This window comes from Takifugu rubripes, chromosome 6 (genome assembly GCF_901000725.2).
Source record: "Takifugu rubripes chromosome 6, fTakRub1.2, whole genome shotgun sequence".
NCBI lineage: Eukaryota > Metazoa > Chordata > Actinopteri > Tetraodontiformes > Tetraodontidae > Takifugu > Takifugu rubripes.
Window position 1 is genome coordinate 794473 of NC_042290.1, and position 25962 is coordinate 820434.

The 25962-nt window shown below is 43.5% G+C and overlaps 1 protein-coding gene and 1 long non-coding RNA gene across 2 annotated transcripts; one reads left to right on the forward strand and one right to left on the reverse strand.

Moving 5' to 3' along the window:
- Nucleotides 1–1074: 1074 nt before the first annotated feature.
- atp8b1 (ATPase phospholipid transporting 8B1) lies at nucleotides 1075–19816 on the reverse strand. The gene is made up of 30 exons (XM_003978743.3): nucleotides 19538–19816; nucleotides 14058–14218; nucleotides 13834–13931; nucleotides 12699–12812; nucleotides 12516–12614; nucleotides 12371–12432; nucleotides 12223–12295; nucleotides 11971–12041; nucleotides 10104–10186; nucleotides 9864–10022; nucleotides 9534–9622; nucleotides 9017–9207; nucleotides 8836–8920; nucleotides 8585–8708; nucleotides 7304–7347; nucleotides 6963–7119; nucleotides 6697–6885; nucleotides 6098–6210; nucleotides 5799–5963; nucleotides 5552–5663; nucleotides 5323–5398; nucleotides 5049–5181; nucleotides 4834–4962; nucleotides 4602–4758; nucleotides 4232–4455; nucleotides 4034–4117; nucleotides 3675–3920; nucleotides 3414–3552; nucleotides 2478–2608; nucleotides 1075–2381 (listed from the first exon to the last, which is right to left on the reverse strand). Exons 2-30 carry the CDS (start codon nucleotides 14209–14211, stop codon nucleotides 2148–2150), a joined length of 3735 nt encoding a protein of 1244 aa, XP_003978792.1. The 5' UTR covers nucleotides 14212–14218; nucleotides 19538–19816; the 3' UTR covers nucleotides 1075–2147.
- Nucleotides 19443–25962, forward strand: LOC115250203 (uncharacterized). The gene is made up of 4 exons (XR_003888794.1): nucleotides 19443–19538; nucleotides 19646–19770; nucleotides 25452–25537; nucleotides 25640–25962. It is a non-coding gene; the product is annotated as an uncharacterized lncRNA (long non-coding RNA).

The following is a 25962-nucleotide window of genomic DNA, read 5'->3' on the forward strand; positions in this document are numbered from 1 at the left end:
AAATACATGAAGGTGAACCTCTACCAGGAGGGATAGTCAGACCCATGCAAGGCAGAAATAGGAAATCATTCATAAAAGAACATTACACGGTATTTCGTGTGTCCGTGTGAAGTTTCAGTCAGGACGATTTGTAATGAACGTGCGTGACACTGATGCTGCCTTGGTGTGTATATGCTGCCCTCAAGTGGCCAAAAGAAGGAAAACCCAAGAACCTGCTTCACAGCAACCTGAATGTCTTTTACTTGGTGAAGGCTTTTCCTGCCTGGTAGGATAGATGCCCCGGCTGGATTACGGCCCTCTCGGACTGGGTTTAGCACCGAGAGTTCCAATTGGATCAATTTTAGACCAGCGTTGTTATTTCTTGTGTAGTTTTTCTGCCCCCTGCCCTGTATTTATCTACGGTATCGCCGCCTTCAGCGCTGCATGCTGCCCTACTGACCCCACTGACCCACTCAACTTGACTCTACTGGCAGTTTATTTTAATTAATATAATGTATTTCTGTATGTTCTACCTATTCTCTCCTTCTACCTGTACCCTCCCTTCTCCTCCCTCTCTACCCAGCCGGCCATCAGCAGGAGGGTCTCCCTACATGAGCCTGGTCCTGCTCAAGGTTTCTTCCTGTTAAAGGGGAGTTTTTCCTTGCCACTGTTGCTTGTCTGGGGTCAGGCCCTGGGATTCTGGAGAGTGCCGAGAAACAATTTTGATTGTAAAAGATGCTATATAAATAAAGATTGATTGAATTTTAACTGTGATTAGCAATCACACACCAAAATCTCACCTCTTTCATGATTGACCAACAGGAGACAAACATCAATAGTCTGCATAAAGTCATACTCAGATGTCACTTTTAATGTTAGAATGTCGAATATTTTATATCAAATTAATATATTTTATATTAAATTAATTTAAAGCAAATGAATCAATTTTATTCTTGATTTTGGAAATGTCTAAAAGGTTGCAGAGAACCAGCTCACCAACCATTTAGGAGCTCATTCATGAGATATAATGTAGTAGATATTAAACCTGTCCTGTAGAGCAGCCGAATGGCCTCAACACGTGACAGCAGGAGATTCTTGTGTGACGAGCACTTGTTTCAGATTGGCTTTTATTAACAACCACACAATAAAACACCGTCATCAGACAGATCCAAGTGTTGGAGATCCAGGCGGCAGCAGCTCATCTTCTGGCTCCACTCTTTCCTCACTAAACACATGTTTGAATCAGACATTCAGGGAAACATCAGCTGATTGGCTTCTTTGGATGATTGTAAACCTCAGTGACACACAGGAAAACGATCCTTATTCTAGTTTCACCATTTATGGAAGACGTGATTCAGATCTCAGGAAGCTAACATGGAGAAGAGCAACAACATAATGAAGGCCATGACCTCCTCAGAAGCACAAAGTACTATAATATATAGTCTGAAGCGAAGAATAATGAACATGAAGGACTGTTTACATTGGAAAAGGATAAAAAGACCAGCATCTTTCATGATCCTAAAGGAATTCTAAAAGATCCAGAGCAGGAGCAGGAGGTTGCTTGCTCATAGTCCTCAACACTCACCTGTGAGCAGCGCCATCACTGTTAACTATTTACTTTAAATTAAGGCACTCTTGAACCTCCGCTCACACGTGCTAATGACGGAACAGCAGCATCCCTCTTTGATTTACAATAAAAGGTTAAAAGGTCACATTACAGCTGTACGGCGAAGAACTATATAATCCCTGAATTGGAACCTGGATTAAATGCAGTTGCAACAACAAGTAAAAGATTCCACACATCTAGCAGGCAGCAGAGCCATCAGTTAACACAGCTTCATGTGCTGCCGCCTGAAATGGAGAAACTAATTTAAAAAAATAAGACTATGGTCTTTTAAAAATTCCTGAGTTGAATAACATTGTGGTCACAGCGTTACTGTGTGACATGGAACCTCCAGGGCAGGAGGACTGTGTCTTCGGTGAGTTTTCAGGTGATGGGCAGAAGGAGCTGGAGGCAGAGGTCTCAGGACCAGAGCATTTCTGTGGTGTGGGACCAAACCTGCTGGTTAAACTGGGGAGTGCTTCCTGTGCAGTTCCTGATGACCACCACAGCCTCTCTCCATCATTGCCAGCTCCTCACTTTTGCTCCAGCTGCTCCTCAGCCCTCATTAGATGTTCTCAGCCTCTCTCCGAGGGACCTCCCTGATGCTCTCCTGGGGTGCGGCGCGGGCTGCCGGGCGCCGTCGGATGCTCCGCCCTGATGAAATAAGGTCGGCGTAGCCGCGCGAGTGAGAGAAGGCGTAAGCAGAGCGCCGGGAGCGCCTGCCACGCTGGAAGGCTGATGGCTTCCTCCTCTCCTCTTCTAGCATCTCCAGCTCATACTTCTTCCTGTTTCTTTGGACCTGAGGAATGATGGGGACAATTTTAGGCTTAAACACTGTCCACATTGTAGTGACCGTGTCAAATTTCATTCATTCAGGCCATTTCCAGGCCCCCACCTTGTCCCCGACTGAAGGCCAGATGGTGTGATGAAGGAACTGAATGCAGATGACAGGCAGCACACTGATGCCCACCGTCAGGATGATGGTCAACCACAGGTAGGGTTGACGCAGAGCATTGGACGCTGCACCTGGTCACCCACAACAAAGACACGTTTCCATCAGAAAGCAGAGAAACTGGCCTCGGCTGTTTAACCTCGCTGAAGGTTACTCGCAAGCAGGACATTTGATTGCAGTCTTTTTCAGACTTGGGTAGGTGATAAGGTTAAACATGAAGGACCTCTAGAGGTCACTCAAGACCGGCCAGATAAAGTTCAAAGTCCTATCTGGACAAACCAAATTGAATAATTGAACTAACTTAACTTAAGCTACTTTAATGTAATTCAATGTGTTTTATGTCATTTATGTCACACTTTTCAAATAGCATCATATTGTTTCTAGTTGATGGATCCTGGATTAAAAACATTACTGTCCATCACAGTGACAGGGCTCAAAATTAAAATGCCACAAAGACGTTTAAAAAAATGCAGTTATTCCAATAATAGTTGAATTTGCTTTGTTTGAAGCAAAAACAATGTCTGATTGTTTTAAACACTTTTTTAACATCTTTGTGGCACTTTTTATGTTATTTCAGCCCGTCACGGTGAGACGGACAATCATTGCATTGAGTATCAGTGGCTGCATTGACAATTATTACAAGTGCCGATACTTTGAAATAAGATACACGTATCCGTATGGGGCCGGTGCGATACACGTATCCGTATGGGGCCGGTGCGATACACGTATCCGTATGGGGCCGGTGGGGCCGGTGCGATACACGTATCCGTATGGGGCCGGTGCGATACACGTATTGGTCCTTGGTACTTGCACAGCCCGAGTAAAAAGTCTGAAAGGTTTCTCTGAAACAGAAGCAGCAAAGCTAAAGACATGACTGACCGGTGAAGGTGAACGCTGAGGGGAAGAGCACGTGGATTCCAGCACTGTGAATGTCAAACATGATCCCAAAGTAAATGGCTATGCTGCCCAGGACTGCAAAACAGTTGACAAATGTCCAGTAGGAGGTGTCTAAAGAGATCTGAGACATGAGGAAAAGGCCAATCCAGATGTTAATTCACCAACAAAGCGCCATCAGACCACAGTCAGCGATCTGACTTGCCACTAAAACTTCTTCACTATGTGTGTTTCTGTGCAGCCAACCTGCAGGTTGACAGCAAAGACGAGGGACGAGGCGGTGACCACAGCCAGGGACTGGTAATCAGAGGGGGCTTCTCCGTCCTGTCCCATGGTCTGAAGGAAGGCTCCATAAGGGATGAAGAAGATGATGAGCGAGACGAAGATGCCGTGGAACAAACTGATGAAGAAGTTCTTGTAGTTGAACAGTGCCCCTTGTTGACCAGGCAGGTAGAGCTTTGGAAATTTCAGGCTAAGTTTGTCATTCACATCCTGAAGGAGAAAGGTGGAGAAGGATGATGATGGAGATGGTAATGAGGAGGAGGAAGAGGAACAAATGAACACAGTTTTGTTACTGTTGCCCCACAAGGACAGTCGGTTTTTACCTGGTCCAAAAGTCCAACTAGCAGAACGGGTAAACTGCTATAACACAGGTTGTAGAGAGTGATGAACCAGTCTTCATAGGCAACCTGTGGACCAGGAAGAGTTACTGCACATCTGGATAGTTTAGTTCTCATGACATTAAGGCTTCTACTGGATTATGTGAGCAGCTCCAGTATGAAGGGGGAGCAGGTGGTGCTGACCTGTGAGGAGTATCCACTGAAGAAGGAGTACCAGAAATGGACGAGTGTGAAGGCAAAGTTCTTGAAGAAGAAGAAACGGAGGAACTTGCACATCCTAATGTAAGACCATCGTCCATGCACCAACAGGAGGCGCTGCAGGTAACGGAACTGACCAAAGGCATAGTCGCTGGACATGGCAGCCTGCATCCCCTCCTGGCCACTGATTCCAACACCGATGTCTGCAGCTGGAGGAGCAGAAGACCGACAGGTCAAAACAGCGACACCCCTCGTCTAAACCCTCGTGTTCACCCAGGAACGACCCCTCATTCAACCCACTAGCATCCATCCCTCCTTCCTGCCCCCGCTGGCAGCGAGGGACACCTGGGCTTACTTTTGATCATGTTAACGTCGTTCGCTCCGTCTCCAATGGACAGCGTGATGGCCTTCTTGTACTTCTTGACCAGACTCACTACGTTAGCCTTCTGCTTGGGGGTGACGCGGCAGCAGATGACGGCCTCACACTCACAAGCCATGTTTACAAAGTCGATCTGCGGAGACATCCCATCAAGTCACCCTCCTCCTGCGTGCACGTTAGCAGGAAGGTTTCCTGTGTTCACTTTCACCTGTCTCATCTCTTTCTCCTGGTCGTCCATAGGTTGTCCGTCCTGAGGGCTGCTAGGAGGCAGTCGCTTCCCAAGGCGGCGCAGACGCAAACGCCGACGTTTTTTCTTCTTTTCGTACAGAATCTCATTCTTAAGAGAGAGAAAAGACGGTGTTTTGCCCGTGGTTGCATTTGTAACAAACCCGACTGTTACTCAGGTGTTGACGGTGAAGTTACCAGCCATCCCCCCGTGATGATGAGTGCATTTTTGCCTGGCTCGTTGAAGAACGGCTCTACGGGTCTCTTTTTGCCAACACGAACGGCCTGAGGCTCGATTCTTCTGCGAGCCTGACGAATCCTCAGTTTCTCACTGGAGACAGGAAGAAGGTTATGTAGATGCTTACACTTTTCTAGAAGTAATCTGAAGGTCTGACAGAGCTCTTATGGGATTGTTGTTGCAAGACCTTGCAGCACCATCAACTGCTGATGAAGTTTACATTTATCAACTCACTTGACGTCCTCGCCGTAGTGGATGTTCATGTCATCTGTCAAGAGTGAGCAGGAGTATCCAATGTTCTCAGCGGTTTCTGAGGAGGAGATGAAACGCTTGAAACAACTACGGCAGCCAGAGGGGGGAGCGGTTGTCCTGAACTTCCTCAGACAGAACAGAGGTTTTTGGTCTGTTCTTAGAAACAGGAGTCTGAGCAGATGTTTATGACTCCTCTTTCTAGTGATGGTACCTTTTTTATCTCCAGTCAGGACCCAGATCTTGATATCAGCTTTGGCCAGTTTGGCAATGGTTTCTGGAACCCCGTCTTGAAGTTTATCTTCGATAGCGGTTGCTCCGATCAGCTGGAAAATGGAACAAAGTGGAACAAGGAAGAAATGGAACAAAGTGTGACTAACATGTGACTCCGAGTACCAAATTAAATGGCAGTTAAAGTCACCCAGCCGGTTCAACCAGTTATGAACATCTGCTTCACCCACCATAAGGTTCTTCTCTATCTCTTCATACACCCTGTCCAGGGCCTCATCTCTGTTGGCCATGGCCACTTGGGCCTCTTTATGTTTCCTGGACCAGGCTGCAAACTCGGCCGTGCTGATGTCTTTGTAACACAAGCACAACGTCCGCAGGGTTGCGTTGGCAAATTCCTGGAACACAAAAGGCAGAGTGTGGTTCCCTTCAGAAGGTAAAGCCATGCATGGGTCATTCACTGTGGGCCTTAAAGATATTTCTCTCTGCCGTCTTCTTGAGAAACACTGAATTAAATGAGAGGAAAACCCACATCCAGAGCAGTCTGTGTAGATTCTTTGTATTTTGAATTTGGGGAAAGCCGCTCATAGATGACGGTGTCGGCTCCCTTGCAGTAGAGACGGATACGTCCATCAGGAAACTTCACTGCAAGACAGGAGCACAGGTCAAACACTGCTCTTCAGACAAAGCTCTGCATAAAAAAGCTGATCATCCGTCTGCTTGTGACTGGTTTCCAGTTTAGCCAGTAAGACTCCTTGTTAAGTCTTCATATACAGGGTAAATATATAGATTATAAATATATACAACTGAAAAAAAGGATTCTCATTCTTTTAGTGTTAATCCTTGACTGACTTTATAAAAATTTAAGCAACGCGTCGTAAAATGTGCTTTAGGATTATGCTAGCTAGCAACGCATGGCTAGCGGTCAAGATATAATTAACTGTTGCATCATCGTATTCATGTCAGAGTTTTGACATATTGATGTCAGTTTGACATCAATGTTTTCATGCACGGCTCAACTTCATTTAACTATTGGAGAGATTGTTTCCCAGCATATTTGGCTCCAAGTCTTGTGGACCAACACTGAAAACCAAAAGCAGCCTTTAAATATCTGAGCAGTGCGTCTCGTACAGATGATGGACATTCTCTTGCGGACAGAGTTGAAGTCCAGCAGTGCCAGCATTTCATAGGTCTGCTCCTGCTCCATCTCCTTGATGGTGATGGTGTCCTGAGTCCGAGACAAAAACACGAAGCCAAAGTTCCTGGCTGCTGTCACCAGGGCGCCTTCGTCAGGAGAGGCTGCCTGGTACACCAGCTCTCCTGTCCACACATCAAAGAAACAGTCAGTGAAACTGATTCAGTCTCCACAGCACAGCAGCCAGCCCTCGGATTTTCACCTTCTTTGTTCTCAACCATGATGGTGTGGCAAAGCGAGAGCAGTTTGAAGAACTCCAAGACATCCTTGTCTTTCCGGGATCGGATACAGGCCACCAAAGAGTGATCCATGAACGTGAATTTCCTGTCAGCAAGACGATTCCAGCTCCAGTCCACTGGCTGAGAGGAAAACACGAAAGCTGTTACTAAGCAATATCATTCCTTGTTGTTCTTCTAATATTTTTACTGGAGAAAAAGAAAAAGACAAACAGCCAGACACTCTCCTCTGAGGACAGTGTTCAGGCTGCCTGTTAAAAATAAACAATTAAATAAATGGTTTCATTTGTAATGTGGTTGTTTTTACCCTTCCTCGGTCCAGGGTCACTCCCTCTGCAGTAGTCGGGTCACCTGTGGAGACGACAGAAAAACATCACATGCACACTCGCAAAGGAGCACCTGAACTGATCACAGCTGAATATCAGCACGTCTTTGTCAAAAGAAAAGAAATATGAAAATAGAAATATCAATATCATGCAGAAATTAAATAAAATAATAAATAAAACATGTCTCAGAAGCTCGTACTGCCATCAAACCAGTTGATGTTGCGAAGCTACGCCCGCAGGGGGCGCTGCTGGCTCAGCTTTGTTCTTTCTGCCTCATTCAGTCCATCACTGAGCAAAGCTGCTGCTGGACTAACGCTGTTTCCGAAACCACACACTCGTTCCCTATTCACTCCTCACTACATGGGGGACATGGATTGAGTGAACTACATAGTGCACTCAATTTAAAGTTAGTATTCGGACAACGGCGTCATTTAGGGCGCACGTAAAGAGACGTCATGGTGTCGCATAATAATTACGAAACCGGTCGCCGGCAAAAGTGGCCAGGTCAATTTAATCATTTTAACCTATCAGAAATACATACAGTGGTCATTTTATGAAAATGCAATATTTTACCCTATAATTAACTTTATATAATAAACAAATATTAATGTCAATAACAATACAATAACAATTACTTATTACCTAAAATAATTAGTGTCCCTTGACATTTTCAAGCCAAGACGTGATGGTACATTCTCAAGTCATATTAGTGAAAACATTTAATAAAGCAATTTTTCATCAAAAAATGGATCCAGAGCTACTTTTCATCTTTGTAATTATTCTTTTACTGAGATTCTGTCACCTGGTGAGGAGGATTCCGAAGAACAATTTTAAGTGAGGGGCGGGGGGATCAGTGAAGATTGATTTATTTTATTTTTTTTATTTATTTTTTTTACACATTTATGTTGTAATATTTTAAGATGATCATATTGGACCACTACTGAAAAAAAATTCTTATTTCCAAAATTTTCATTTATCAAACCACACAGTAGAAATTATGTTAAAAAATGTATCCCATCAGTAAAGGCTGATGGGATACATTTTCTGAGTTAGGGTGCTTGCTTACTTTTCGCAGTGCATTGTGGGATACATTTAGTGCACTACATGGGGTACAGCGATGCTCACTAACAATTCGAACACCATTTCAAAATGGCGTCCACACTATTGAGTGCACTATGTAGGGTATAGGGGGTGGTTTCGGAAACAGCCCATGTCAACTGCTCACAGTACGATTGTACAGAAGCAAAGTGAAAGCTGGGTACCGTAGGTGCGCCCCCCAATTGTGCATTTCTTGAACTGCATGATGTTCTGTGTCAGAGTTCCTGTCTTGTCAGAGAAGATGTACTCGATTTGGCCAAGCTGTTCATTCAAAGTGGTCGTTCGAGCCTGGAGGAGCGATCGAGACACAAAGGTGAAAGTATGACAACAGGTCAATTTTTTTATTCTTTCTGTGGAAGCAGCTCCAAAAAGATATGTGAAGATAAAGAATATGAATAAGATACTTTTAATGCACCTTTGCTGGAGTGTCTTTGTCTGCAAAATACATCTGCAGGTCCCAGTTGATGAATTTACTCTGACCAAGACGAATTACTTCCACGCTAAAACAGTCGTTAATTCATTTAAGTGAGGCGCAGACGGCGTTTCCATGGTTACAAAAAAACGCGTGTGCAAAGGCTTCAGGACCTTTAACTTACCTGACATAAAGCGAGATGGGCACCATGGTGTTGAGGACAATAATGTAACCCCAGAAGCTGAGGAATCCTCTGTAGGAGGCGCTTTGGTTGCTGCCATCGTACAGATACCAGGCTTTGGAGCCGGTCTCTTCATACCAGAAGGAATGACCGATAGCCAGACCTGCTGCCACTAGGATCAGCAGAGCAAAGATCTGCAGGGTCACAGGAGATCATAGAAGAGAAGAGGTTTTACTAACCCCCAGGAGGGAAGCTTTTATATATATAAAAGCAACTATATAACTCTTTTGCACTTTATACTACTTGCCCTGACAATTAAAAAAGCTGGACCATTTTTCATCTGTACTCAGAAATATTTCTGAAATCAACATGCTGCTCTTCTGTATCAATAATAAACCCTCAATTGCCTCATTCTAAAATAACCACAAATCATAGAATGATGACAACTGTTGTAGCTTATTATCTGCTTCCTGACCTTTCCTCCTCTGCCTCCTCCACTGATAAAGAGGGACAGACTCACCGTGTAAACGGTGTAATTCATGAGCTCGTCAATTTTAGTCCTCTTGAATCTCGTCTTCCCACCGTTCCTCATGATTTTGGTGTCAGCTCCTGCCACAAACAGTGAATATTTACAGTATCATGACTCCATTATCACTGCTCACAACTGGAGGTTTATTAAAATTACTGTCAATGCGCTATGATTTCATCTGGACATTAGAAGTCAATACAGACTTAAAGTGTCCAAACGTGACCTTTATCGCGACCCTGAACTTTAGACATGTTTAAAAATGACTGTAGGAGTGAGCTTGTGCATCAGTGATCTCATCACATGTACAGCTGCGACTCAGACCTGCAAAAATAACCAGCCCGTGACACTCCTCCGTGTTCCGGATCTTGCAGCCCCGCAGCAGCATGTTGTCCAGATCCAAAGGGTAGCGCTCATCCTGCCACCGCATCGTCCCCGTGAACTTGTCCAGACGATTGTTTGGTTCTTCGCACTCAATGAATGCTACAGACAATGCAGCACATCAAGAGATGGATTTAGAAAAGAGGAGCTGATGTTGCCATTTTTCTGGACAACCACACTCACCATCAAATGCTGCTAGCTGCTGCTCACGCTGCAGCCTCTCATCAGTCACTCTGAGTCCGAGCTTAAACTTCAAATTGGTCTCTCTGTAGAGAAGGATCACACATTATAATTATAAATATAACATCCAAACCAGCCGAAGGAGTGTAGATATGAAGTAAATCTGAAGGGTGCGACAGTTTAGCGAGCCCAGACTACATCCTCCGAGCAGGAACTTCCTCTCAAAAGAACCCAGCAGAAACAGAAGCCAACCAGTTGTTCTGAGCCACGACTCCACCATCACTGGTGTCTGTGTGGTGAAAACCAGTCATCCACCAGTTCATGTTTACAGTACTGGAACCACCTTAAGCTGGAATTATCTGGAAAGAGGTTGTGTGGCATTTTTCTCCAAACAACTCAATTTTGGTTTAATGTCGAACGTTCCCAGTCATGAAGGTCAGAGAGAACTGTGGCTTAAGACAATTCAACTGGACTTCCTTTAGTTTTACGACGACGTTTCGCCACTTAGCCAAGAGACCTCTTCAGGTCCACTTCAGGGGTGGATCCTCCTGGCCATCATTATGGTGTTGAGTGTGAAACTTCCTGGGGAGGGAGCCTAGAACAGCACTGGACGAGGCCGGCAACTGGTTTGGTTTGGTTGCATCTGACCGCGGACTATTTTGCCAGTATTGCTGAGGAACCAGTTGGCCTTTGGCAAACTTCAAACCTGCAGCAATGTTTTGTTTGGACAGCAGAGTCTGTCCTCCCATCAACTCTGTGTTGATTAATGTTAGCATGAGCCACTTCTGCTGGTCGACACTGGAGAATTCTTCCTCACCTCACTGATCATTCTCAGCTCTAAGCCATCTTTACAGGACGACCAGGCTGAGGCAGAGTAGCAGCAGAGCTGACCATCTATCTTACCCTGGACACAGGAACATCAGAGCTTTCAGAGACACTTCAGGAACAGCTCCTGACGGTTGGTCTTCTGAGAGCTTGTGTGAATCAAACTCACACCTGGCTTTACCCAACACCTCCAACCTGCTCGCATAGCTCAGACTCCAGGTAGGCTGACTAATGGCTCCAACTAGCTCTCAGAGAAGTCCTTAACCTGGGGGTTCACATACTTTCCACCCTGCCCTGAATTTTTGTGTATAATAAAAATAGGAAAACATACAAATTTAACGGGCTGTGTGAGTTTAAGCGCGACTTTTCTTGCAACTTGTGAAAATCTTTACGCTGTTCATTTAGCTACACACTACTTGTGATTATCTGGTCGAGGTGAAATGCATTGTGGGATACAATCTACACAAGTCATGTCTGATGCAAACTAGATAAAGGGGGCAAAGCAGGCACACATCCGGGCACAGGAAACGTGTGCAGCCTGGCAGCTTTACTTGTGAAGACAACCTAGGACATTTCACAAGTACAGATGAAAAAAAAATAATAAAGAAGCCCAATACCAACTACCAGTAATCATGGATGGGTTTGTCTCCTGGTCTGTACTGAATGCTGGTGTTGCACTCTGTCTGCCTGCCCAGACTATCATTGATCCACCACCAAACTGGTCGTGCTGGTTCAGCTGTGTTTCTTTGTTTTTGTCAGTGTAGTTCCAACAGTAAAAGGGTGCATTATTTGATTTTGAGGTGGTTCATATTTAATACTCCAGCACACTCGCCCGCAAGTCTTGTACCAAGTGCTTACGCAGGCAGATTCCTCTTAACAGGTACTAAACTGTTGACTCAACCTATAACGCAAATAAAACCTTATCAGAGTGGTGATTCTACACGAAAATATCAGAGTGGTGATTCTACACGAAAACAAACAAATTCAAATGCCACAATCCAGATAATGCTGTTGTCAGACCTTTGTACGCCTGCATCATTCTTACCCGTCCAGCTCGGCTGTTTCTACATAGCACAGACTGTTTGGGTTGGAGCTGGAGAGCAGCAGGATGTCAGCCTTGGAAAAGAACACAAGAAACTAAAGTCATCACACCCTTCAGGGGCTGCATTGAAAGAAGAATCAATACAGTTGACCATTCTGTTGAATGAATGGCAGTAACCTCCGCTTTAAGTAGAATAATAGGTTTTAGGAATTGACTTCATCCAAAGGCTGGCACTAATAGGTGCCGCGCTCGTACCGGTATAAAGTCATTCTTCTTTAGTCGAACCACATCTCCAACCTCAATGTTCCTCCACTTTGATTCTTGAAACCTGAAGGACAGAAGTCAGGTCACTTTCATCACTGCAGCAGTGCAACAGCTTCAGGATAAACGCTGTCAGTCTGACCTGCCCTCCAGTAGCACCTCACACTTCCTGTTATTGATCTCTTTGTCCATCCGGTGGCGAGCCTGGAGACAACAACAACGAAAGCCGGTGCCGCTTTTGTTAACAAGTTTGAGAAATACCTTGGTTTTCCAGTGATCTAACTTACCAGGTCATCTACCAGGTCTTTGATGGCAGTGACTCCCAGCACCACCACCAGAGGAATCAGCGTGGTGTACCACGGCAGGGTGGAAATATCCGGAATAATCTATCAAAATCAGATTATTTGCATTCAAATGTTGCTGGATTTTGCAGATCTTACGTATGAGAAGAGGAGAGCTTATAGACAGACCTGCAAGATGAGCAGAGCCAGGAAATAGAGGTTGGCGGCTCTTTTAAACTGCTCGTACAGGTTCAGGGGTAGGAAGGTAAGGACGTTGTACTTGTATGTTTTGATGGCATTCCCCTACAGATGAGGCACACGATGCATTAATAAGCACAGAAATGATGGTGTCAGCATAAATCAGGATTTAATCAATGCCTTTCAAGAGATTCCACAGAAACTATTTCAGGATTTCTTAGTCTAGGCTGGGCCTAGAACCTTCACACATGTACTCCCAGTTCCCTGCCTGTGTCCATGTGTCTAAAGACACTTCTAAATGAAACCCAAGGACTCGTCCAGGCCAGAGCCTGTTGAAACAGGAAATGTTCAAACACAAACTATTGACACAAAGTCAAGCCCATAAGTGTCACTAAGCACTGAACATTGTTGCTTGTCCCATCTTGTGAAATAAAGAGGCTACGTTTGTGCTACGGGAGCAGCGGCCGTTACGTTTATTCCTCTTTGGAAAATATCTCAGGCTTCAGCATCCACAAAGATTGTCGACAAACGCTTTTCTGTTAACTTCCTGCTACAGAAACCAGGGACTGCCAACGCCTGACAGACGAGCTACACATTTATCGAGAAATTACGTTTTCCACTCTTGAACCATTTATTTTGTGCAGAACAGGAAACATTAAGGAAACCATTGCTGGCAAGGTTCAAACGCAGCTTCAGCAGCTCAGGGAATGCTAAGGGAGTTAAAATGACTCAGCAAAAACTTGACAAAAACACATCTCTAGATTAGTGATTTCTGCTTTTAATTATATTTCTTTTATAAATCTTTTGCAAATTAAAAAAATGGCAATGGTAGAGCAAGATCTTTACTCAGCTATAGATGTTCTTTTTGAGGGGAATGATTTTTTTTCTATAAGAAAAGTCATATTTGCAGCAAAAACAGGAAACCAATGACAGACGTGAAGAAAGAATGTGTTCGATAACTGGAAATTCATCAAGATGTTGTCAATTTATCATAAAAACAAGCCAAAAATGTTCTCCCCAGCTTGTGTGAGCTGATCCTTATACTTAAGAAGGGGTCTGTACCAGAATGCGAGGTAAAACCTTCAAGTATGACCCTAAAAACAGTTTTACACTGAAGTCAACCTACCGAATATCTGCTTTTCTTTATACACAGGAAGACTTTTTTCTGAAACTCTGGTAGATGGTGATAAGGCCGGTCATTGGCTTTCACTTTCCATGCCATCTCTGAAAAAGAGGTTCTTCTCTTCACTATAGCATAAATTTAATCTTCTGACATGGTATGTTTGTCAAACATCAGGGTCACAGTATAAAATGGATTTCATCATTAGAGTAAGGTTGGGTAAGTCTTACCAGAGACTTGAGGTCCTGCTGGGGGCTGAGGAGCTCCTGGAGGCTCCTCTTCTTCCTCTTCAGTACTGGCATCCAATTCATCATCCGTCTCATCATCACTGTATGGCATGACCTCATCGTCCGGCTCCAGGGAGCCCACATGGCGCCGGCTCATCTTGGCACTTCAGGTGTCCGAAGAAAAAGAAGAATATGATGAAAAAACAAACAGGTTTACTGCCATGATGATGACAGGTGAACCCAACAAAAGCAAAAATCATACTAATAAAGTCATGTTGGTTTAACAATGAAGAATCAGAGACATTAGTCAGGCTGTAAAAATGTGTGTTAAATGTCAGGCAGTAGATGTGTGTGAAAGAAGAATGGTACTGCACCCTTCCCTTCTATGCCGTCCTTCCTCAACAGGTTATCACTACAGTTCAATTCACGATAATCTATCTGCAGTTTGTGGTGAGCAGCGATGACTCGGGAGAGGTTAGCTGGTGGGTGACCTGTTAGTTGGATGGTATGGACCAGCAGCTCCCACAGATCATCAGTCCCGTCTGCGAGCAGAGGAGACTCCAGCAACTACTCCTGAAAACAAACCTCAGCTCGACTCAATGAGCCGAGACCTCCTAAAGATCTGTAGCAACAACTGGAGTGAGGAGAGAACGAGTTTGCCTGAGAGGACATGAGCCACAGCGGTGGGTATTTTAATAGATAATAGAATCTACTGATGTTTTCTCAGCACCTCTGACCACGTCTACGGTCGGCAGCATCCAACCAAACCAGCCACACCAAAGAAACACAAGCGCCACTAAAGCCCTGCGTCACGGCTACAGTCAATCACAAACTTGACAATCCTTTATCATTGAAGGCACGCACGCAGCTAAAAATAACCTTGAATTACAAGATCAGGAACCAGGAACACTGCGGGCAAAATTCGCTCTGATCACATCCTTACTGCCTGTTGAACAATATAAACCCTGGCTATAAAGTGACATAGGATGAGAGAAGGATGAAAAAAAGCTTCGTTTATTGTAACATCTCAAGCTCTGTCGGACCCCATCGGGTCTCTGATGGGTCTGATTGGGGCAGTGCTGTGTGGGCGACAACAGTTACCACCTGTGTTTTAACTAAATGGCCCATGCAGGCTTATTTCCCGTGACCATTGGACACCTTACTGCACCTGGAACTGCTGCCCATTGGAAACTAAAAGAGCAGTCAGATAATGGGTGTCGATAAACAGGTCTGGCCACATTCATGATGTGGTTTTGGTCCTGACAACAACATGGGTTCTGATGTGTGCTGCTTTTTACTATTCCAACAGTTTGGTGGTTGGTAGAGGATCCAACCACCCCTCCCTGCCCAGAGGACATGAGAACTGTGAGTGGGTTCTGAAGCCATTGTCAATGATGGCAAAAGACAAATAACACAAAAAAGCAGCAAAGTTGTGCGAGAGAAGCTACCAACCAATCGGAGCTTCACCAACAGCAACTCAGCTGTGACAGTAGAACGTCCTTAAAAACAATTTCTGGTGACTGGCTGGGTGTCGCTATGGGAACAATGGAGGGCGGGAGTCAAGGGGGAAGGGTTGAAGGACGGGGATAGAAGAGAACATACCTGAATGACGACAGTGAAACACGAGTCAGGAGGAGGGTTCAAACAGACAGCAGAGCCAAACGTGACAACAACAACAGTCTGGCTCTCTTTCACAGCTTCTCCTGACAGCCGTGACAAGATTTTATGTGGTCTTTTTATCAAAATGTACGTTCAGCACATTAGCAATCCCTCTGCACTGAAAGTTCCTATCACATGTGAAAGATTGCTACAGTGCTCGCAACCCTCAGAGTTTTTACACCTTCCATCAATTGTTGGTGGGAAAATTTATGAATGGGTTGTTTTAGAAATAAGATCTAGAAGTGTAAATGTCATTTCCATGAGATAAGAGTAGATAAATTAGGGAAAAGGCATTTTTAATTACTCCTGATGCTGTGCTAATCTATCTATAGTTTTACAAAACTGTAATTGAGACTGTTTAAGGTTAAACAAGTGATGAAAATTGTGGAAAAAATTCGAGAAGCGACATGAAAGTAACATTTTTTATATCAAAATTATCTCTAATATAAACAAGAGTATCACATCCAGGAAACAGAGCACTCAACTAAAATATATATTCCTGAGGTTTGTTATTAGTAAACCATCAGGACTTCGAGGAATCATGTTCACACAAGCCGAGACACGCCAAAACCTCCCCGAACACCCAGTGTAACGAGAAGCTTTTAGCCAGCAGAACCAGCAAATGCTTCCACCAGTGAGAAAAACAAAGATTTGAGGACTTGATAGCCCACAGTTACACCAGTGTCACCCAGAATCATGGCCGACTTGCCTATGTTTCACAAGAAGCGACATGAGCTGTGAATTCCAAGTGTCTATATGACAAAAAGCAAACACTAGAGATTCAGATAGGTGTTTAAAACATTCATGTTCAAGAGCATTAATCAGACCATATGGAGCCATCAGCAGCTTCTTGATATGGTGAGAAACAACTTTATTGAACAGAATGATGCAGATGCAGGTTTCTCTAAAGCATATTTCAGAAAAAAAAAGAATAATTAGCATCCGTCTGTACGTAGAAACCAACCAACAACCTCCTCACATTGTTATGTGCCTGGGAACAATGTTGCTATAATTATCCCCAGACACCAATGACAACTGTACCTATCCCATAATATTGGCCTACGATATTATCGGCTGATATTGACAACACCATCATGCTCCGAAGAAGGCAATTTCCTTCATAAAAGCTGGAGAGAGACCTCGTGCAGGCCCACAGATATCAACGGGACTCCTCCACACAGCTACTGATTGGCAACTGCACGTTGACCTGGGAAAACAACTGCTATTTCCCCAGCACATCGCAACAACGTCTCTACGGCCAGACATGATCATCACCTCAGAGGCTTCGAAACACCTGATCATGCTGGAGCTTACAGTGCCCTGGGAAGAGCGGATTGAGGAAGCCAACGAAAGGAAAAGTGCCAAGTATCAGGAGCTGGTGGAGGAGTGCAGGGGCAGGAGGACCTTCTACGAGCCCATAGAAGTTGGCTGTAGAGGCTTTGCAGGACGCTCCCTCTGCAAAGCCTTTGGCCGACTGGGAATCACAGGGACAGCCAAAAAGAGGGCAATTAAAGCTGCGAGTGAAGCTGCAGAGAGAGCCACGAGGTGGCTGTGGCTGAAAAGGGCAGATCCGTGGGTTGCTACTGGGACACAAGCCGGGTCTTGATCACCCCGGCTGGGTCGCCTGGGCGAGGGTGTATGATGTTGTGAGACCCGAAACACCCTATGAACCCAGGATACATCACTGATGATGTGTCCCAGTGCATCCAGGAGATGTATCTTTTAAGACATTAAAATGTAATATCCAAAACTATCGATATTTGTTTTCTCTTTTGATGACACAGTTTTTAGAGAACATTCACAGATTATACATCAAACTTTTCAACAGCTTCTCTCACTCCAAATATGAGAGATGCAAGTTATGGTCTAAGAGGAATTTATGCTAATATCAAATTAACACATGAACACATACATACATATATTGTCAAAAGTAGATATAATGTTTTAATTCCAGTGTGTGATGCTAATGATCGGGGGAACCCCACATATACTGGTATTGGTTGGTATCGGTAAAGCCCACACATCCTTACTTTTTGTCCTTTTTAAAAAAATAAGAATTCAGAAAAATATTCAGTCTGACTGAAAAGTAAGACTGTTAAAAGATTCGGGAGGATTTTAATGACAAATAAGCATTAAAAGAAATAGTTTTTACCATATATTGAATGTAATTAAACAAAAGTAATAATTGGATTGGTTAATAAGTTAAATAGAAGAGTATCTCTACTGTTTGTGACGATAACTTATGAAGCTTAATGAGGTTTAATGATAATAACGCTTGGCTGCTGTCTGAGGTGATTCTGCATTTAACTCAGCTGGAGTGCAGATAATACACCAATACACACTATAAATGAGCTCAGAGAGACACAGATGACTCCCGCTCTGTACAGTTGGTGGGGAAAATAATAAAATGGTCCCTCAAAACAGAAATCTTTTTGAGAGGGTTGGCATTAAATAATGATGAAATGCATGAATAAAAAGGCATCTTAACTTAAATATAAATATATAGATATAGATAAACATAGATAACACAGTGCTACATTTTATTCCTGCCCCTAAATTATGAGTACATTCAAAACAAATTTGTCACTACAACAGGTAGATCTAAAAATACCAAGAAGACATTTAATTATAATTAGTTGGCTAGAACACCATTACCAAAATGTTAAAAATAACAATATCAACAAATGCCTTCATGAGTGTATCTTGGTAATAAAGATCCAAAAGGCAAAACAGTGAGTGAAATCACATTTCTGTGGAACAGAACTTAGCGAGTCCAACACTTTTAGGACGTGATGTTGTCGCCTGTCCTGAGTTAAACCCTCAACACATTTGCTTCTCAAGACACAATTCAAATTTTCCTTCTTGAAAGTTCAATCATTTCCATTGAGACACACAGATTTCCCTAATCAAAGGACTTTAAGAACAGCTTCCACATGCGTGCTGAGTGGATACGTGTGACTAAACCTGCTACCAGGAAACCTTTGCCACACATTTCATTTTGGGGGTTAAATTACTGACGACACAGCAGGAAAACCATCAAGCATCTAGAAAATCATCCACTCAACAGCACAACAGTCTTCTCCAAACACTCCACATATGTAAATGACAGAGTGCAAAGTGAATCAAAGAACATTACACATGCAGATGTGACCTGAATGAGTGGTCTGAGCTCTTTCCTCTGGTAGACCTTTTAAGAGCACCTTGGAATGTACCATTCATTCAAATTCTGCCATTTGCAACAAGTTATGACGACGATTGTCATCTTCGTAGAAACTGTACCTGACTCTAAAACTTTTAAAACCCACCTCAGCGATCCAAAAAGTACCAGTTTATACATATGTCACAAGAGCATTTCAAATAAAATAGTAATTTCTTATCTCTAAAAAGAATGTGAATATATAACAGCTACAGTTTGCCAACAAGGGCATTTACTTAGACAAAATGAAATGTGATTATTTTCTATGATAGATGACCTGTACAATGCTCAACATTTAATTTGGATAGGTGCCGTTTATGGGCGTGGAAAAGCTAGAAATGCAATCGTCAAACCTTATTTTTATTTAAAGAGATGTGAGCGTTTTTAAGGCTCAAAGACAATTTATGAAATTTAACCAACAAGGTCACGCACTCAGGGTTAAAGTTCGGTGAAGTAAATATTAAAAGATGAGTTTGGAGCACATTTCTCCCCAAACAGAAACTCCCGACAAGTTCTCAAGGTGAGCACAGCCGCAGCCGCCCAGGTGAACCTCCATCCACACACACCTCGGAAGACAAAACTAAAGTCGAGCGCAAACGCACACATCTCCGTGGGTAACAGGACTTACGGTGTGTCTTCCCTCCGCGGCTCGGTATTAAAAGACGGGTCCTGTTCTCAGTCGGTGTCGGGGCCGTTGTGTCACCGCACCATGTTTCTGTCTCCTTCCTGTTTGTAGAGCTCCGCGCCGGCCCCCTCCTTTCCTCGCGCACCGCCTCACCTGCCCGGCCCTTCAAAACCCGTCCGACCGGTCCGACACGCCGTTTGGAAAGACTGGGAAAAGATACCTTCAACAAACAACAGGTATTCAGGTGGGAAGCCGCTGCGGCGGAAGTGGCGCCTTCTCGGGTCATGTGAGACACAGGCGATTAATTCCTAATTGATCCAGGTGTTCGACCTGGCAGTTGGACGATACTCACAGTTCTGTGCAGATTTGCTCTAGTTTTGGATAATCGTGTTCACTCAGATGTCCTCAGATAATGAAGTGGTGGATCTTAAGACCTTTGTTAAACTCTTTAACATGAGTCTTATTTCCATGAAATGTCAATAACAATAGGCGATAAAATTTGTTTTTAAAAAGTTTAAATGAAAATCCTCATTCACAAAACATCATCCTGAAATGATTTGAAGTAACATTTATTTGGATTTTAAGTTTGGCAGTTACAGGTAGGTAATGTTAAATAGTATCCACTCAGTTCACTGAACACAGCAGCAACACCCATCCGTCCATCTTTTACCACTTTGTCCCCTCGCAGGGTCACAGGGCCACCTGGAGCAGCGCCTGGAAGCCAACTGAGCTCCAAACACATTTAAATTTAGTAGGCACAACATCCAACAGGTTTGTTCTGTTGTGGGACTGGAGTCCATCCACTAGTAGCCTGTGTCGTCTTGACAAAAGCCACATCTTCTCCATGACATGTCCAGAATCGTCCTTCCATGATGCTGCTCCTCTTTTTTTTTCTGCAGTCCCCTGGAGTGTTTACTCAGCAGGTTGGGTTGTCTTGGATCTTGTATCATCTTGGTCACTGACCTCTTTCCTTCCTCTTAGTGCACAGTTTCAGAGTACTGGATATGGGGGGGGACCTCTTCAGAGAACATCTTTCAGTCTTCTGTCTGTCCTCTTAATCTTTCTACATACTTGGCTTATGTGTTCCTTGAGGCTGCGTCATGATTCCCGTTTACCAGTGAGATCCTAATGTATTTGCAGCACGGTGTCTCCATTTGTGATCCTTCAGATCACCATTTAAATATATTCATGTGATCTAATAGACATTCCAGGGTCACTGCTGGTAAAACCAATAATAAGAATTATTTTTAGTTTTATTTTAGTGTAAATATACAGTATATCTGTTCTTGGACGGGACTAAGCCACAGTTAAAAGACCTCTACATCAGTTCTCTGAAGGTGTCCTGGCATCTCCCCAACTACTAAAACACCTTTGACGCACCAAAAACCCTCTCCTCCTCAGCCTAGTCCCCTACAGACTACCACTACCACTGCTACCACTGCCCCATATACATAAAATCAGTCAATAAATATAAGTAACAGCAAATTAAAAGACATCAATTTAGATGGAATAAATGGCCACAGAGAACAGGTGGTTCTGAGGCAGTGGTGGGGCTTGTCTAATGGGGGCAAGACATTCCACAGCCTTGGTGCCACCGCTGTGAAAGCGCAGTGCCCAGGCAGTACTGTTATAACTGAGTTGGTTAATCTCTTCCTGAACAGATATTCCTGGGACTGTGGTGTGCACCCAGGTGCTGCTGTAGCACCAGCCCTTTGCTCTCTGGACCAAGCAAGTTCACTCACAGGAAATACCTGAGAAATACCATGGCTGTGTAAATCATCACAATAGTTACTAGTTACAATAGTTAATAGTTATAGTACTTCTGAAAAAATATAATATCCCAAAATAATAAAATGAAAAGAAAGAAAATATGATATTAAATAAATCTGGACCATCAAAGATGTGTAATAAGAATAATACTCAAATAAAAAATATTGTTTTTTGAGTAATAAATACTTAGCTTACATTAAAACTGTGTAACAAGAAGAATATTCAAAGTTTAAAAAAAAAAATCAAGTTGAGAAAGGCTGTCAGTTGGGGTCTTCAGGCTGTGCAGACAGGATGATGCCCACTGTGCTTGGGCCTTAACCTGCAAGTTAATCAAGCATACATGCAAATGCTCACAATGATTTACAAACTACAATACATCAGGCAGTCAACACATCTGAAGCACAAAATATGGGTAATAACAGTGTTATTGTTCTGTAACATAAGGAAGAGGTGAAGTATCCAGTTTGATTACTTTATTATTGTATATAATTTTGATGGGGAAATAATAATTATATTCTATTCTCCTGTAGACAACCTAATTAAGCAGTCTAATCTCAATAGTATTTTAATTCATATTCAGATTTCCTTTATTTGTCCCACAATGGAGAAATTTACAGCACAACAGCAGCAAAAACACACAGAGGAAAAGACATTCAGGAATGCAAGGATAGAAAAAGAACAAAAAGTAATAATAAATATATAATACAAAAAAATGAAATTAGAATAGAAAATATATAAAAAATATATGTAATAATCCAAGATGGATTATGGATAATTAGTCTTTTTGTATACCTGTACAATAGCACAGAGAGGAGTTTACCTGAAGAATATGCATATCAGAAATATATAATATTCAGGTGTGTGCAAAATGGCAGAAATGGTATTAAAGAATTGGAATGTTATTGTGTGAGTCCAGTAGTTAGCTGTATTCCCTTGTATTGTTACGGTTTCGTTTGAACAGGACCCAAATGCAGACAGGAGACAGCCAAATAGGTCTTAAAAAGGTTTGAACACTGTGTTTCTTCACAAAAGACAGAGGCATAGTGACCTTAAGCTAAGAACAGAAACACAATTTTAAATCTTAAATGAATTCAATCTCATTCCATGTTTACCAAAAACTGATGGAACAATCGGACACTGGTGAACAGGAGCCGGGGCTTAAATAGCCAGTCAATAGCAATTGGCAGCAGGTATGACTGGCAGCAGGTATGACTGTCACCAGTGACAGCTGCATTAAAGTGGCTCCACCACACCCCCTGGCGAAAGAGCAGAGCAGGAACAGGGAAAAAACCACCAAAGAACCAAAACAAATACCCAGGACCCTGATGGTATCTCCACCTCAATGGGCACCCAACTGGGCTTGTCAGGATGGTCCCAGTAAAAATCACACAGGCGACTGTCATTTAAGATATAATCCCAGGGAATCCATGTCTGCTCCTTCGGACTGTACCTCTCCCAGTCCACCAGGAATTGGAGACCACGTCAAACAATCTGAATCGTATAGGCAGAACCACCCTTTACGACCTGGGGAGGGGATTTCAGGGACTAGATCCGGCTGAGCTACTGGCTTCACATGAGTGATATGGAAAGTAGGATGAAGCTTGAGTGATGGGGCAATTTCTGATGCATAGCAGAGTGCTGAAAGATATGGTCAATTACAAAGGGTCCAATGAAATGAGGAGCCAGTTTCTCGGAGTCCACCTGCAGAACAGATCTATCTCCATACAATTCTGCAATGACGCAGGTTGACCTGGACAGAGGGCACCACCACTTCATCCTCCTGAAAGCCAAACAATGGTTGTTGGTACCCCAGAGAAGCCATGAAGGGCGATAAACCGGTGCCAGCAGAGTTATAGAGTTATATACTCCACCCAGGGTAGAAATGAACTCCAGAAAGCAGGGTTTCTGGCAACCACACATCTGTGGGCACTCTCCAAACTCTGACTGGTCCTTTTCAATTGACCTTTGGACTGCGGATGATACCCAGATGAGAGACTCACCAAGGCTCATGGTGTGAATTGAGGTCCTTAGTCTGATACCATATCCTTAGGGAATCCTTGGAGACGAAAAAGATGTCCGACTAGGAGATCCCCAGTCTCTGCTGCAGAAGGGAGTTTCGTGAGAGGAATAAAGTGGACGGTCTTAGAAAGACGATAAACCAGTGAGGATGGCATTATTCCCATCCGATGCACTTCATAAACGCCTAAACAATGACCTGAAAATCGAGCTCAACCGGCAATTTAAATTGACAAATGACACCCTGAGAGAAAAAGAGGTCCTCCTTTGCAAAATTCAAAGAATGAAGGAGTTGTACAGGCAAAGGTTGGACAATTCTCTTGCTGCCAAAGGCGGCAAGATCAAGACAACCAGCGTACCGTCCATGCAACAAGCTGCTTATCAAACTCTTGCAGCCACACTGGGCGACCAGGAGAAGATCATCCACAGTTTAAGGGAGGATCTGCGCAAGGCTGAGGCGAAACTGAGTGCCAACCATCAAATGATTCAAAGCATGAAGGAGTTGTAATCTCACAGGTTGGAAACTTCTGTTAACATCAGGACGAAGACGGCCGGAGTCTCGTCCATGCAAAAAGCTGCTTTTGAAACACTCACAAAGACGCTGAACAATCAGAGGCAGATTATCACAAAGTTGATGGATGATCTGATTGAGGCTGAGATGAAACTTCATCGGGACAGAGTGAGTTTTCAAACACAGGAGGAGAGGCTACAAAAACAGGTGCAGACCTTGAAGCAAAAGCTGGAAAGCCAAAAAATCGTGGTCACTAGAAGGCCGAACATTTTCTTCCAGGTTCTCCAGAGACTCTCCAGGTGGTTCTTTTCTTCCCAGAGCATCGGGAGCATGTGCAGATGGATCCTAACAATAAGACCCTTCTTTTGAAAATGATAAAGGAGATTTATGGATGTAGTTAAAGACGTGAAGTTAGATGTAGTGAGGAGGATGCTGAAGAAAGGGTTGGACGAAGACAGTGGGGAATCCTTAGGGAACAGCCAAAAAAAAGAAGCTGGTCCTCAAGAAGGGGTTCTGTCGGAGCGCAGTGTCATCTCAGACATGTGTGCACTTTTTTACATTTCATCTTAGAACAGTGTAAAGGTTCCCTGGAGCACAATGGTCCCCAGAAAAGGAAGTTTAGACAGAACCAGAGCTGGCCGCCCAACCAAAATGTGCAATCTGGGGGGTATTAATCAATGTGATCTAGTGGATCCAGTATGCAGGTGTGAAAAAGAGTTTGAGAAACTCTGATGGAACTCCAGTGACCACCCTTGACTGGATTAAAATTCCTTCCCAGGTAAGAAGGGTGACATGATTCATGTCAGAGCTTTTATTATTTTATTACTTTTCTTGAGTACCGTACTAGTTAGTTCCATTGACATCCAGAATTTACGCTGTGTCCGAAACCACCCCTATACCCTAAATAGTGCACTCAATAGTGTGCACGCCATTTTGAAATAGTGTCCGAATTATTAGTAAGCACGTTACCCGATGTAGTGCACTCAATGTATCCCCCAATGCACTGCGTAAAGTAGTGTACAACCGATGCACCCTAACTCAGAAATGTATCCCATCAGTGTTTGCGGTCTCACGTGATGATCTGTCAATGGCGGGTAAACGAGGAGAGATGATAAACAAATGTATGTATTGTCTGCTATTTATTTGTTTCACATATCTTTCTAAAGCGTAAAATTCTTTCACTTTAGCGGAACATTGCTGCCTCCATATTAAATATGTTTTTGCCTTTATTTATTTATGCGCGATTAGAAGCATTGTATTAGATTATGTTCCGCTTTTATTCTACTTTGCTAGAGTTGGTGCATTTCAAATGGAAATTTAAAGTACTATGGGAGTGATATTAACATAATGCAGACTGATGTCTTAAATTTATTTCTTAAGGGAGTTACAATGACATTAGCAAGTTGATCTGATGCCGGATGGAGAAGGACCACCTCTTCTCTGGGAAGAGGTTTTCTGCTGCAGCAGGATGGGAGTGGGTGGTGGCAAAATGTTATTAAGGACTGTATTTTATTGCTGTAGCTTGGAATCTGGTGTGATCACAATAAGAAATTACACTATCATCAGAAACTACACTGATGGACTTCTGCAATTTGTTTATGTCCTTGTTCCAACTTGTAGAGTGTTAAAGGAAATTGGCCTCACTGGAATGCTGACTCCAGCATGAGCAGCAAAAAAGTGGGAGAACCTTAAAAAGAACCTACAAGGTTTGTAATAATTGTTTTAAATTTGGTTTAAATGTGACAGACTAATAATTATAGCAAATGTTGCATTACTGTTTGAATTATTCGCTTATTCCCTATTTGTAGGAGCTTCAGAGACCACCAACATGATCTGGCACTAAATCTGGGGAGGTCACTGCTGACAAGTGGAAATAGTTCCCTCTCATGGATGAGGCAATAGGTGGCAGGCCCTCCATTCGGCCCCCATGCCTCATTGACTCAGCCTGAGGGGAGAGCCATTCATTTTCTCAGTCAGGCTCCCCAGATTCAGTCCTAGATAGACCTGATGGAGAGTCATGGACAGAGGAGGAGGAACCAGGGCCAACACCACACAAGCGCCAGCGTTGCAATATGGTCCTGAAGCTGCTGGAGAGGGCCGAGGAAAGGGCAACACGAGAGGAAGCCAGGGA

Excerpts from the sequence above, each read along its gene's own strand:
- atp8b1 (XM_003978743.3), bottom strand. The coding sequence starts at position 14,211 with ATGAGCCGGCGCCATGTGGGCTCCCTGGAGCCGGACGATGAGGTCATG. Across the intron at positions 12,615-12,698 it reads TGGCTCTGCTCATCTTGCAG|ATTATTCCGGATATTTCCAC; the intron begins GTCTGTCTATAA and ends TGATTTTGATAG. Across the intron at positions 5,182-5,322 it reads CACTACGGCGAGGACGTCAA|TGAGAAACTGAGGATTCGTC; the intron begins GTGAGTTGATAA and ends TCCTGTCTCCAG.